Source organism: Mauremys mutica, chromosome 4, assembly GCF_020497125.1.
Source record: "Mauremys mutica isolate MM-2020 ecotype Southern chromosome 4, ASM2049712v1, whole genome shotgun sequence".
Lineage (NCBI taxonomy): Eukaryota > Metazoa > Chordata > Testudines > Geoemydidae > Mauremys > Mauremys mutica.
This window is the reverse complement of record NC_059075.1, coordinates 27,089,882-27,102,221: the sequence shown is the minus strand read 5'-3', so window position 1 is coordinate 27,102,221 and position 12,340 is coordinate 27,089,882. Positions and strand designations below refer to the sequence as shown.

Sequence of the window (12,340 nt, the reverse complement as noted above, 5' to 3'; positions counted from 1 at the left end):
GTGTTTGCCCTGAGGTAAGCACTTATGGTTGTGAGCCACTCTAGACAGCATGACAGTGCTTTTCCGCAAAGAGCTTTAAAGAACGCTGTAGCAGGATGGCTCACCGCTTTAAAGGTTGGAGGCCAGGGGGCAGCCAACCCTAGTTATTAAGGAGGCACATCTGAGCAGGGATCAGCTGATTTCCCTAAAGAGCAGCAAGAAGCTGTAGAAAGGGGATTCTCAAGGAGACCAAAGGTGGAGTACAGAAGCAGCTGGGAGCAAATAGCAAAGAGTCCTGTGGCACCTTATAGACTAACAGACGTTTTGCAGCATGAGCTTTCGTGGGTGAATACCCACTTCTTCGGATGCAACATCCTCCAGCCATGAGCAGTAATCAGTTCCCATCCAGTCAAGTTCAGCTATCTACTCAAACTGGCCAGTAGGAGCTATTATATAATCGATAACTAATAAAGCACTCTCTTCCAGCCACAATTTAAAGGGCCACCAATACGATACAGCTTGCCCAAATAGCACAAATGAAACAAAATACAAACTTGTGGTTCTCACATGGCAGCATATCACATTATGAGTAGATCAGTCCCAATTAAGGTCTCTAGAGAATTTTCCTATGACTCAAAAATAAGCAGAAGCAAAAATATGGGAGCATGGCTGTTTGATTATAAAATGTTAGGGACTAAACGGACACTTATGAGGAAACATTTCTTTATTAGTTTCTAAAATTACATCTATGTAAATGTGGAAGCAAAGACACAGAAGTTCAAAATATTATAGAGTTAAATGAAGTAAAGTGCTGACCTACTGAAGAATACTTGATAATTATTGTATTCTCTTTTTCTAAGATAGATATGTTAAACAAATAGTGCCCAGGCACAAATTTTTATCCTGTACGTGTAATGTTATAATAAAAATTAAATAAAAAACACAGAACCAGTTGAAGCAAAACTGCCAGTATAATCTCAAACATTTGAACATTAGAATTCACCTAATTTATCAACGTAAAACACTGAGCCAAATAAGATAATGCAGTAAACCTACCAAGACGAGGCCTTGGCCTGAAGACCATCTCTAATCCTTTCACTTCTAGTGCACAGTTATCCTGTAGCAATGTCCCCCATGGAACAGACAGAGAAATTGACTGGATAAACCCTTCAGTGACTTCCAGGGGTGCATCTGCTGATTCCAGAATCTCATTAAGACACTAAAAGTAGAGAATCCAAAATTATGTTCATATTAACAGAAGCAAAACATTTAAGATATGTTAAAAGGAATTAAATTAATATATTTAAAAACCTGGAAGTTATCCTCTACTTTGGTTCTGTCAATGATGCATGCTAATTAAACACTAAACTTTTAATCTAATACAGTTCCAGCTGTGGTTTTTCTTATGATCTATACTACTGAACTGTTCGCATAAATTTCCATATGTTGCTAACAGAATATTATAGTACCGGAGCTTAAAGTGTTACCACAAAAGTAAAAATTAATTACAGTTATAGGAAAGCCCAGAATAGTAAATGGATAAAAACAGTTTGTTCGTTGTGACAGGAATCTTTGAATAGGACACAAACCAAACAACTAAATTTGATGTAATGCTCATTGTATTCTTGTCTGACTGTGACAACTGAGCCAAAAAGATTTATTTCTATTATACTGCATGTAAAGAGTCTCACTTTAAGATTCAACTTTAACAAGAGTTGAATCAGACCCTGAAACAGTTCTGGAAAGAAACAATTTGATTTATCATATGTATATTACGATTATAGTTCAATGCAGTTAAACCTGTTTCTCTAATAAAAAATAATGCAGTAACTGTAGACATCAATCAACAATGCAAAATGTTTCAAGCAGCAGAAGTATCAGCAGAAAAATATTAATGTACATTAGTTAAAACTTGTTGCTACCACAAAAATGAGCTATACATTCAAACTATGGTATTTCACATGTATTTGAGTGATATATATGGACATTTCTATATATGAATATTAATAAAATCTAGCATATCAAAACAAATTTTGAATAAGTCTGGCCTCAGATCTCTTTTTACAAACTACATATAGGGAAACAGAAAGGAAAATTTATTATCATCTTTCCAACTATTTTAAGCAAACTATAAGAAAAAATACAAGTGTATGTTTATTACAGTTAAACAGCATTAATAAAAGATAAATATCTGTTTAGCAAGTGATTAAAAAGTATTTAAAATAAAATTGTAAAATTCCACACATCTACACCAACTGCTGGCTTGATCCTACATCACTGAGGAATTTCCACTAGAGTCAATGAAAATTCAGGACATGGAAAGGCTTTGCAGGGTTAACATCAGAAGCAGCAAAGAAATCAATTATTAAGCATATTTATCTATTCAATCACAAATATTGTGGGCTAAATTCTGACCTGCATTAGACAGTGCAACCCTCTTGAGGTCAAAGGAGTTGAACAAGTATAGTGGAGGCCAGAACTTGTCCCTCTGTATAATGTAAACACCAAGACAATGGCGTATATATTATGTATATTAAAATATTTTAAAAAGTTAAATGAAACTAGTAGATGAAAAACAAACAGTTCAAAACAGAACAAAAATGAGAAAATAATTAAGGTTAAAACTACAGCCTCCTTGAGGACATGTAGACAGGAGGTTTAAAGTCACGAAAAAAAAAAAAGCAGCTGTAGCACTTTTGCAACACCTGTTTTTGCATTCTTTCTGTCATGCATGAGTGAACCATATCTAAAGAGCATTAGCTACTCACTAATTTATAGGCCAGAAAATACTGCCCAGAAAAAAAAATGTTTCTCCAAACTGGAAAATGAACATTATATGCACAGTTTACTAACTTTCTTTAGTACAACAAGCACTTTACTAAATTGCAAAGGTTCCTAATGTTTATCTTTCAAGTCTAGTGAAACTAGCAAAGGTTGTTTTAATATCCACTAGAGGGCACTGAAAACTTATTAAAACAAAGTCTGCCCACCTATTACACAAAAACAGCTGCCCCACAGGACTAAATGAAGAAATTAATATTTTGCATTTACAGAGCGTCTTTTATCTAGGGCATCTGAAAAGTCCTTTACATAAAACACTTATAACACTCCTACCATAATATCTATTTTACAGAAAAAGATGCCAAGTCTGCAAACACTAACATGCCTGCTTAACTTTACTATTAGCAAAGTTTAGTGGTAGTTTACTAGTAGTAAAGTTAAGCACACATGTTTACAGGATTGAAGGCTTAAACAAACAAACAAACCAAGGCCTACAACCCAGATTTCACATAAAAGAATTCTGGAATCATGGCATCACATTGAAGCCCATGAGACTGACCCATGGCCTTCCTCGCAGTTGAAGGGCAGTTAAGAGTTCTGGGGCCACATATTTACAGATCTCAACAACTCCCTTGAAGAGAGAAGCTTACGACCTTTGTAACAACAAAAAAAGGCATATTCGGATCTGTAATTTGACACAATATACCACCCAATGTCTAATTTCCCATTCCTGAGCAAAGTGATTGAATAGCTTGCAAAACATCAACTCCAAGAACACCTGACCTCTACTACTATTTTGGAACCTGCTCAGCTGGACTTTATACCAGAATATGGTACAGAAACAATTTATGTTTTGTTGGTAGTTGGGCAGTCTGTTGATAGCCATGGACAGCTAGCAAACAGTCATATTCATGCTACTAGACCTCCCTAGTATTTCATAGTCAGTCACAAGATATTAGTGACTTGCCTTAGAGGCCATTCAGAGTTATGCGGAGTTACATTAATTAAGATGGCTCCTGATTTACCTCAGACTAGACCAAGATAGTTCTGACAGGCAAGCTCCTATGCCTTCCAAACTCTCACCTACGGCATTCCACAGTCCTTTACCCTCTCCTCCACCTAACTCAACGTTTGTATAAACACATATTAAAAGATTGACACTATGCTAACACCATCCAAAGTTACATCTCCATCATAAAAAGTGCAAAAAATGACAAACTACCTATCCTAGTGTCTCAAAGAAATCAGCACATAGATGAAGACCAGGTGACTAAATCCTAACACAGGAAAAACAAATTATGCTATTGAAAAGAGGAAAGTGTCATAGAATAATAGAATATCAGGGTTAGAAGGGACCTCAGGATGTCATCTAGTCCAACTCCATGCTCAAAGCAGGACCAATCCCCAACTAAATCATCCCAGACAGGGCTTTGTCAAGCCTGACCTTAAAAACCTCTAAGGAAGTAGATTCCACCACCTCCCTAGGTAACCCATTCCAGTGCTTCACCACCCTCCTAGTGAAAAAGTTTCTCCTAATATCCAACCTAAGCCTCCCCCACTGCAACTTGAGACCACCACTCCTTGTTCTGTCATCTGCTACCACTGAGAACAGTCTAGATCCATCCTCTTTGGAACCCCTTTTCAGTTAGTTGAAAGCAACTATCAAATCCCCTCTCATTCTTCTCTTCTGCAGACTAAACAATCCCAGTTCCCTCAGCCTCTCCTCGTAAGACATATGCTTCAGCCTCCTAATCATTTTTGTTGCCCTCCTCTGGACTCTTTCCAATTTTTCCACATCCTTCTTGTAGTGTGAGGCCCAAAACTGCACACAGTACTCCAGATGAGGCCTCACCAATGTTGAATAAGGGGAACGATCACATCCCTTGATCTGCTGGCAATGCCCCTACTTATACAGCCCAAAATGCTGTTAGCCTTCTTGGCGACAAGGGCACACTATCGACTCTCATCCAGTTTCCTGTCCACTGTAACCCCTACGTCCTTCTCTGCAGAACTGCTGCCTAGCCATTCGGTCCCTAGTCTGTAAAGTGCATGGGATTCTTCCGTACCAAGTGCAGGACTCTGCACTTGTCCTTGTTGAACCTCATCAGATTTATTTTGGCCCAATCCTCTAATTTGTCTAGATCCCTCTGTATCCCATCCCTACCCTCCAGCGTATCTACCACTCCTCCCAGTTTAGTGTTATCTGCAAACTTGCTGAGGGTGCAGTCCATGCCATTCTCCAGATCATTAAAGAAGATATTGAACAAAACCAGCTCCAGGACCGACCTTTGGGGCACTCCGCTTGATGCCAGCTGCCAACTAGACATGAAGCCATTGATCACTCATGGAATGCCATTGAGCCTGATGATCTAGCCAGCTTTCTATCCACCTTGTTCAGTGAAGGTGGATAGAAAACAGTGAACTTGTTTGTTCAGTGAAGAATTGACATCCTATCAGTCAAGCCACATATAGTCAAAATAATGCTCAGCCTTAAAATCCTCACTGATAATGGAGACCCAAATGTCAACAGCTCCTAGAAATACCTCCTTTTTCTGACAGCTGGCCAAGAGACTGCCAAATATTAATAGATACAGACCCAGCCATAAAGATTCGTATTGTTGTGACTGCCAGGCTGGATTACTGCAAAACTATATCTGGGAATGAATATGCAAGGCCTGAAAAAAATCAATTTGGTTCAGAATGTGGCAGTCCATGGGCTAAACAACACCAGCAGAGCAAGATCCTCCCACTCCCACTGCTTCTGTCATTGACTCACTACCAAATACTGGATCCATTTCTAGGCCAGGGAGCTATTTATTAAAGCTCTCAGTGGTCTGGGTTTGAGCTACCACTTCCCTCTCCACTACCAGGTCCTTCCATGACAGCAGAGCTTCCTCTATTCAAGAACAGTGGAGCTGTCCATAAAGCCACAAAAGAGTTGGAGATGGAACATTTTTATCAATCAGCCCACTGAAAGATGGATCTCCCTTCCGAAGAACTGATTGACCAGCCATGCTCAAGATCCATCTCTTTGCCTTTGCTTTCAAACAACATTTTTAAAAGCACCCAAACCCCACTCAGTGTTACTGCATATGGGGAGGGTAGGAAAACCAACTGCACCAAACTGCCTATTTATTTGATTGCAAGGTGTTCAGACGCTATGGCGACAAGTACAACAGTTCCCTAGATAAAATATTAGATTTGACTCTTATTTTTAAGGCAAAAATGTTATTTAAAAATAAAACAGGTGGCACCCGAGGGAGGGGCTTGGGACTGATCCCTCAGGAGCAGCAGGGGCAGCACCTCTCTTACCCATTTATCCAGAGGGACCTGCGTCAGAGAGCCGGTGCCCTGGTACAGGTCCAGGCTGAGCTGCTCCAGACTGAGCTTCTCCTGCAGGAAGTGGCCCAGGTACCTCTGCAGCAGGTACCTGCAGGCCCTTTTCTTGATGGACTCTGAGAAAGGCCAAGGCATGGTGGCGGGGGGCTGTCACTAGGCTGGAGCTGCTGGGCTGGAAAGAGGGGGCTAATCGGCTGGGGCGATGGGGGGCGGGGAGCTGCCGGGCACGAGTCAGCTCTGCTAGGGAAAGGGCTCCCTACGGTCCCCCGGCCCCCCACTCGCACCCCGTGGGGCCGGACCCCGCACCCTCAGGGGGAGAAAGCAATGACAGGTAGCTCCATCCTCACTGAGCCGTCGCCGCCATCTTCTCGGCGACCTGGGATGCGGGGGGGGGGGTGGCTGGTGAGTTCGGGGCTCCACCGCAGGGGCGCGCGCGCGCTCTGCCACCTGGCTTCGATCCCCTCAGCGGACCCGCCACCTCCTACGTGCCTCTACTCTCCCCCTTACACCAGAACCGAGCGACAGTGACGCCAGCTGACGTTCAAGCGGAAGTGAAGTCACAGAGAGGGGGCGGAAGTGAAGGGGCGGGCATGAGGCGGAATCGGAGTGGGTGGCTGGCCGGTCCCAAAGCTCCTTCTCAGCGGCCGTAGAAGACGGGCGGGAGGCGCGCTCGTGGCGGACAGGTGACTGGGCTGGTGGGGGAAGGGTCCTGGCCTGCGGCACGGGGGAGTAGCGGAAGAGGCGGCGGCGGCGGCTCTGGGGCCCGTCCCGTCGGTGTTTTAGGGTTTTTTTCCCCGTATTAAGCCCAGGGTGGAGCTAACGAGGCTTCGCTGCCCGATTCTCCTGCGCGCCGTGCGGCTGTCACCGTGGTGACTGCGCTGCAGGCTCTTCTCCAGGGAGCGGCGGGGCTGCCTGCTGCGAGCTGCTCTTCCGGGACCGGCCCCTTCTCGTCTCTGCCTCCAGCCCCAGGGAGTTACCAGGGGGAGCGGGGTCGTTCTCGAGTGTGAGGTGCCTTGTGGCACCGGGCGTGCGCGGGTGGTCCCAAGCCCTCTCGGCTGTGGGGTGGGTTACGGTGCTCTGGGAGCTCCCTGCCCCCAAGACAGAATGGGGCTTGCAAAGGGGTTCTGCGTTGCTTTTCGTCTTGCATGACTTGCATTTTAGGACTAACGCAGAAAACGTGTCCGTGTGTTCAGCCTTTTTGTGTGTCAACCATGCTACTGACCTTGGTATTAACAAACAGATACAGAGAGGGGCTGAACGAATTGACTTTCATTACAGGCAAACAGCCAGGTTTAATAAATAGCTCCCTTAAATATTAGTGGCATTCACTGTCACTCCAAGAGTTTAAGCTTTCCTTTGACTCAGTAATGTCCCTCTTCCTCTCTCTTCCCTTTCCTGCACTTGCTGATACAGACATCAATTCTTGACTCATTGGGGACCAGCAGATGAGTTGTTTAGGACTGACTCATAACAGGTTATTGTAAAGCAATGTCAGTTGCTTGTGTATTAAGAACAGTGCATACTGTGCATATAAAATATAGATGTGTGTATTCTCACTTTAATACCATATCTGTTTATTCACAGAACTTTGAGTTTGTTATGCTGAAACATTGTGGTTAATACCTTGTCTTTTGAGACTCCTCCAATAAAAAAAAAATCCTGGTTGGTCTTGCATGACATTGAATGTATCTTGAAATAGTTCTTTCTGTTGGAAAAAATCTATTGTTTTATACCATTGATCTTGCATAATAAGCATTTGTGGTCATATAAAATTGACCACAAATAAAACAATGGTGTTTCTGTACACAGAATGGAGACTGATTACAATCCCATGGAGTTGTCCAGTAACACAGGGTTTGAAGAAGATTCTGAATATAAGGACATTGAAGGAACAGATGTGAAGGATATGAGACTAGAGGCAGAAGCTGTTGTGAATGATGTTCTGTTTGCTGTCAGCAACATGTTTGTCTCAAAAAATCTTCCATGTGCAGAGGATGTGGCATATATCAATGTGGAGACAAGGGAGAGAAACAGATATTGCCTGGAGCTCACAGAAGCAGGACTTAGGGTAACTTGTTTATCCTTTATAAAGCTTCTTTGTTTACAATAAATATTAATTGAAAGATATCTAGTAAAAATTTTCAGTTGTTATCAAAGCAGCATAGGCTCTTTTCTTTATTGAATACTTTTTAAACTCTATTTCATACTTCAAAGTTCAGCTTTTTAGGGAACTACTAGTATGCCATTTCAATTAAACACAAAAGGGGAGGATTTTACACACTTATCTTGCCAAAGTGCATCTTACATGCATGGAAAAATGTTAAATTAGAACTGATGCAGTGACCACTATTTGAAGTAAAGCTCTGTATGTTGTAACACTGTTTATGGCCTGCATAACTGGGGTATAGTATACAATTTTTATTTTTCTGTGCATGGTTTTATCTTGATTCTATGTTTCACTAACACAGGCTGATAACAGTAACTGGTGCTAAAGTTAGGCATTATATAAAGATAAGAAATTTTGGAACTTCTAAAAAAATAAATTTCTGACAATTGGCACAACCCTGGAAACTAAGAACTGAGGTTTGTGGTATCCTTGACATGCGCTCTTAGCTAAAGTAAAGGGTACATTTTTGGCACCCTGTTTAATGAAGTGAGGTAATGCCCATCTTCATCTGTTTTCTCCAATGCCTTTAGTCTAATAACACAACAGTTAACCTAGATTATGAAAGCAGAAACATCTACAGAATGATAAAGATAGAAGTAGATAATTGAAATGTTTGGTGTTACAGGTGACTTTTTTTTTAACAATAGTTCTTCAATCTTCTAGTCCACAGTTGTCTGAGAAAAGTGCACTACAATTGCAAAGGCTTTTAAAAAAGTAGATGATATAGTATTGTGCCCACATCAGACTACATTTTATAAAACAGACTACTGTAATCTTTACCTTGTTAGTTTCTTATAGACATAGACTATTGATTTCTATGCATGCATCTCCCTTTCATACTATTTGAATTGCTTGTGCAAATACTTGTGTGGTGAAATGAGAACTTCCAGCCAAATTCAAAAGTAAGCCTCTATATTTAATGTCTTTGGTGCTCAGTTTTATGAGAAAATAATATTGGAAACTCCTTTAGATGATGATGAATTGTTACTAACATCTTGAATAGGGAAGACAAAGTATAGGCTTTATTGAACCAACTTCTCTTGGTAAAAGAGACAAGCTTTCGAGCTTACACAGAGCTCTTCTCTTCTTTAGGGCTTGTCTACACTTGAAGTGCTACAGTGGCACCGCTGTACCGCTATAGGGTTTCAAGTGTAGACACTACCTATGTTGATGGGAGGGGTTCGCCGTCAACATAAGTGATCCACCTCTCTGAGAGGTTGTAATTAGGTTGACAGAAGAATCCTTCTGTCAACCTAGTACTTTCTACATCGGGGCTAGGTCAGCTTAACTACATTTTTCACACCCCTGAGAGACATAGATTTGTCAACCTAACTTTTTAGTGTAGACCAGGCCTGAGTGTCAGTTAAATACACTTCACCTTGAATGGTCTCCTATGTGTTAACTATTTATGCCAGACGGTCTGTTCCATCTTGTATTTAGCTGTGACACTGAGTACCTTTTGAGACCTGAACGGGAGCTTTGTGTAAGCTCAAAAGCTTGTCTCTTTCACCAACAAAAGATATTACTTCATCACCTTGTCTGTGATATCCTGGGACCAACATGATTACAACAACACTACAAAGTATAGGTTTGTTGTGTCTGGAAATACTTCTTTGTAGTGTACTAATGTGACTAATTTTGTGATTTTTATGGTTCCCATGATGAAATGACTAACCACAAAAAAATTGATCTCTTTGCAACAGGTGGTGGGTTATGCTTTTGACCAGGCTGATGATGGCTTACAAACTGCGTATCATGAGACTGTCTACTCTTTATTGGACTCTCTTAGCCCAGCATATCGTGAAGCTTTTGGAAATGCACTGCTACAGAGACTGGAAGCTTTGAAAAGGGATGGACAATCATGATTCAGTCTGCAGGAACAAGCACATGTTGGGGAATGATTAATGATAGTGGGAATTCTTAGTATGAGTTACTGAGATCTTGCTTTCAGATGTAGCCAAAAACATACATCGAGCTTCATTTCTTGCCTAAACATCTAGGTTCCTTACAATAGTACTGACTTGTAAAATAACAGTGTTGCTATGGCTCTGCTTTGTCCACAAGGCTACTTTAAGCTATCTTGGTGGACTATAGAAGTAGTACCTTTTTTGTTTAACTCTGCTGTAGATCATCAGTTGAAAGTGACTTGCTTTCTACAGCATTTGAAGAAATTTGATCTCTTTGCAAAGCAATATGATACAATATTTTATTCTAAGAAATATCTTAATTGGTACTGTGGAAATCTTGAATGCCATGTATGGAAGTAGTAATACTTTCTTAATGTGTCTATCTGTAAATTTTAACTCTGTTCCTTAAAACCAAATTTTAACTACTTGCTCTAGCTAAATTAATGGGAACTACTTTAGTCCACTTAGAGGATATCTTTTTCAGCTCAATTTTTTGTATGCAAACCTGAAAACTCTCTGCTTCATTCACAAAATATGCACCTCACAATATCGTATATCATTTGAACATTGCTTATTCCGGGCTTGTCGGTACTTAAAATACTCCAGCTGTGCTGATGTAGCTGTGCCACTGTAGCACTTCAGAATCTCCTGCTGGAAATCCACCTCCCCAAGAGGTGACAGCTAAGTTGCCGGAAGAATTCTTCCATTGATCTAGCATTGTCTACACAGGGGCTTAGGTCAGCTTTAATGCGCTACTCAGGGGTGTAGATTTTTTCATAGCCCTGACCAACATAGTTAAATTGACCTGATTTCTAGTTTAGACCAGACCTTAGTGTCCTTGTTGAGTTAAAAGCAATGTTCAGTATTATTCAATGTACCCTTGTCTGCAGCAACCAGTAAACAAAAGATAACCGTTGGCATATGAATGTATCATCTAAATTTGCAAACGAGCTAAGCACAGAAGTAAAGTAGGAAGAACAGGTGATATTTTTTTTCTTAAATATAGACCATACTAATATAACTTTGGGAGGGCGAGGAAGACATTTTAGCCTGTTTACTATTCTAAATGTTTGTTTACATAATGTACAGAATATACTCAAGTATTTTTGCTTCAGTCTTTACTTTTTACAGTGCAGTGCTTAGGTATTCCTGTAAGGCTGCCCTTTTCCTCAATTGTACAGTGTCCTGTCCTAAAGAACAGTAAGTTTATAATGTCAATGCAGTGTATTGGTTTGAAACCCAAGGCTGTAGGAAACATTCAGAGATTGATATTGAATTGGGAGACAGTTATGTATTTTCTATTTTATAAAAAAATACAAAGCGCTTTATAAATTTATTGTGCTACTTTAAGTTTTCAAATGTGTGGAAGAGACTTTTTGAAAAGTATTCAGTTGGTTTAAAGCACCAGTACTATTGAACTAACATATGATCAAATACTTTTTTGCATTCTTATACCATTCAATATTTATGCATCCTTGTTTATGTAATTCTGCCTTTATTCTCCTATGTTTCATGCTAGAAACAAAGTAAATGTGAATCCAAAGAGAAGGCTAGATCATCAGCTGTTGTAAATAAACATGATCCACTGACATCAACAGAGCTAGACTACCGTAATTGACGCCAGCTGAGGATCAGTTGCATTGATTTGTGGGACCAGTTAACAAGTTGAGCATTTATTATAGTTTTGTGGCAATGATGCTGTAATTATGACTGAGAAGGCACCTACAGTCAAAGCTTCTGTTTTCAAGTGTAATATTTTTGTTTTGTTATCTTTTTAGGTTGAAACATTTCATGTTAATCTTCTGTCCTAAAGTTTAATATATATTTTGGTTAACAGTATTTTCATGCTCTAAGAAAATTGTTCAACCCCCCGCCCCCCCCCAGTTTTGTGGCGTGTGCTTTAATCCTCTATGAGGAAAATGTACTTTGCCAAGCTTATATCTGAATATCTACCCCTGTAACAATGCACCTGTTATTTCAATGACTAGACACTTGAATAAATGCACAAACTTATGTATGATCAGCTTTTTATTCTCGTCCCCCAAAATAAATTGAAAATGTATACCTATATCTTTCCAAACTTGCAAGTCTCAGACACACAAGTCAGGTAAACACATGGTAGCTTAAACAATACTTTTGGCTGCAGTATACAAATATATAAGAACAT

The 12,340-nt window shown here is 40.4% G+C and overlaps 2 protein-coding genes across 7 annotated transcripts in view; one reads left to right on the top strand and one right to left on the bottom strand.

Annotated features, from left to right (window-relative positions):
• Positions 1–12,340, bottom strand: part of ATG2B (autophagy related 2B) — an 83,117-nt gene that overhangs the window by 67,874 nt on the left and 2,903 nt on the right. For 2 of the 4 annotated variants that reach the window (XM_045012481.1, XM_045012482.1), the window contains exons 1-2: positions 6,073–6,600; positions 1,036–1,198 (exon numbers count right to left, since the gene is read on the bottom strand). In XM_045012481.1, coding sequence (XP_044868416.1) covers positions 1,036–1,198; positions 6,073–6,234 — 325 coding nt within the window. In that variant the 5' untranslated portion in view covers positions 6,235–6,600. Of the gene's footprint in view, positions 1–1,035; positions 1,199–6,072; positions 6,602–12,340 lie in introns of those variants that run through there. The other 2 variants (XM_045012483.1, XM_045012484.1) reach the window with 2 other exon arrangements.
• LOC123368042 (GSK3B interacting protein) lies at positions 6,632–12,190 on the top strand. Of its 3 annotated transcripts, none has more exons than XM_045012487.1 (3): positions 6,632–6,782; positions 7,909–8,167; positions 9,970–12,190. In XM_045012487.1, the coding sequence occupies exons 2-3, from the start codon at positions 7,910–7,912 to the stop codon at positions 10,129–10,131; spliced, it is 420 nt and encodes a 139-aa protein (XP_044868422.1). In that variant the 5' UTR covers positions 6,632–6,782; position 7,909; the 3' UTR covers positions 10,132–12,190. The 3 variants fall into 3 exon arrangements, with proteins under 3 accessions (XP_044868422.1, XP_044868423.1, XP_044868424.1); XM_045012488.1 differs by lacking the exon at positions 6,632–6,782 and adding an exon at positions 6,908–7,107; XM_045012489.1 differs by lacking the exon at positions 6,632–6,782 and adding an exon at positions 7,142–7,161.

Bases quoted from the DNA above. Each gene is read 5' to 3' on its own strand.
- LOC123368042 (XM_045012487.1), top strand. From the start codon at position 7,910: ATGGAGACTGATTACAATCCCATGGAGTTGTCCAGTAACACAGGGTTT. The intron at 8,168-9,969 runs GTAACTTGTTTA...TCTTTGCAACAG, and splicing joins TCACAGAAGCAGGACTTAGG to GTGGTGGGTTATGCTTTTGA.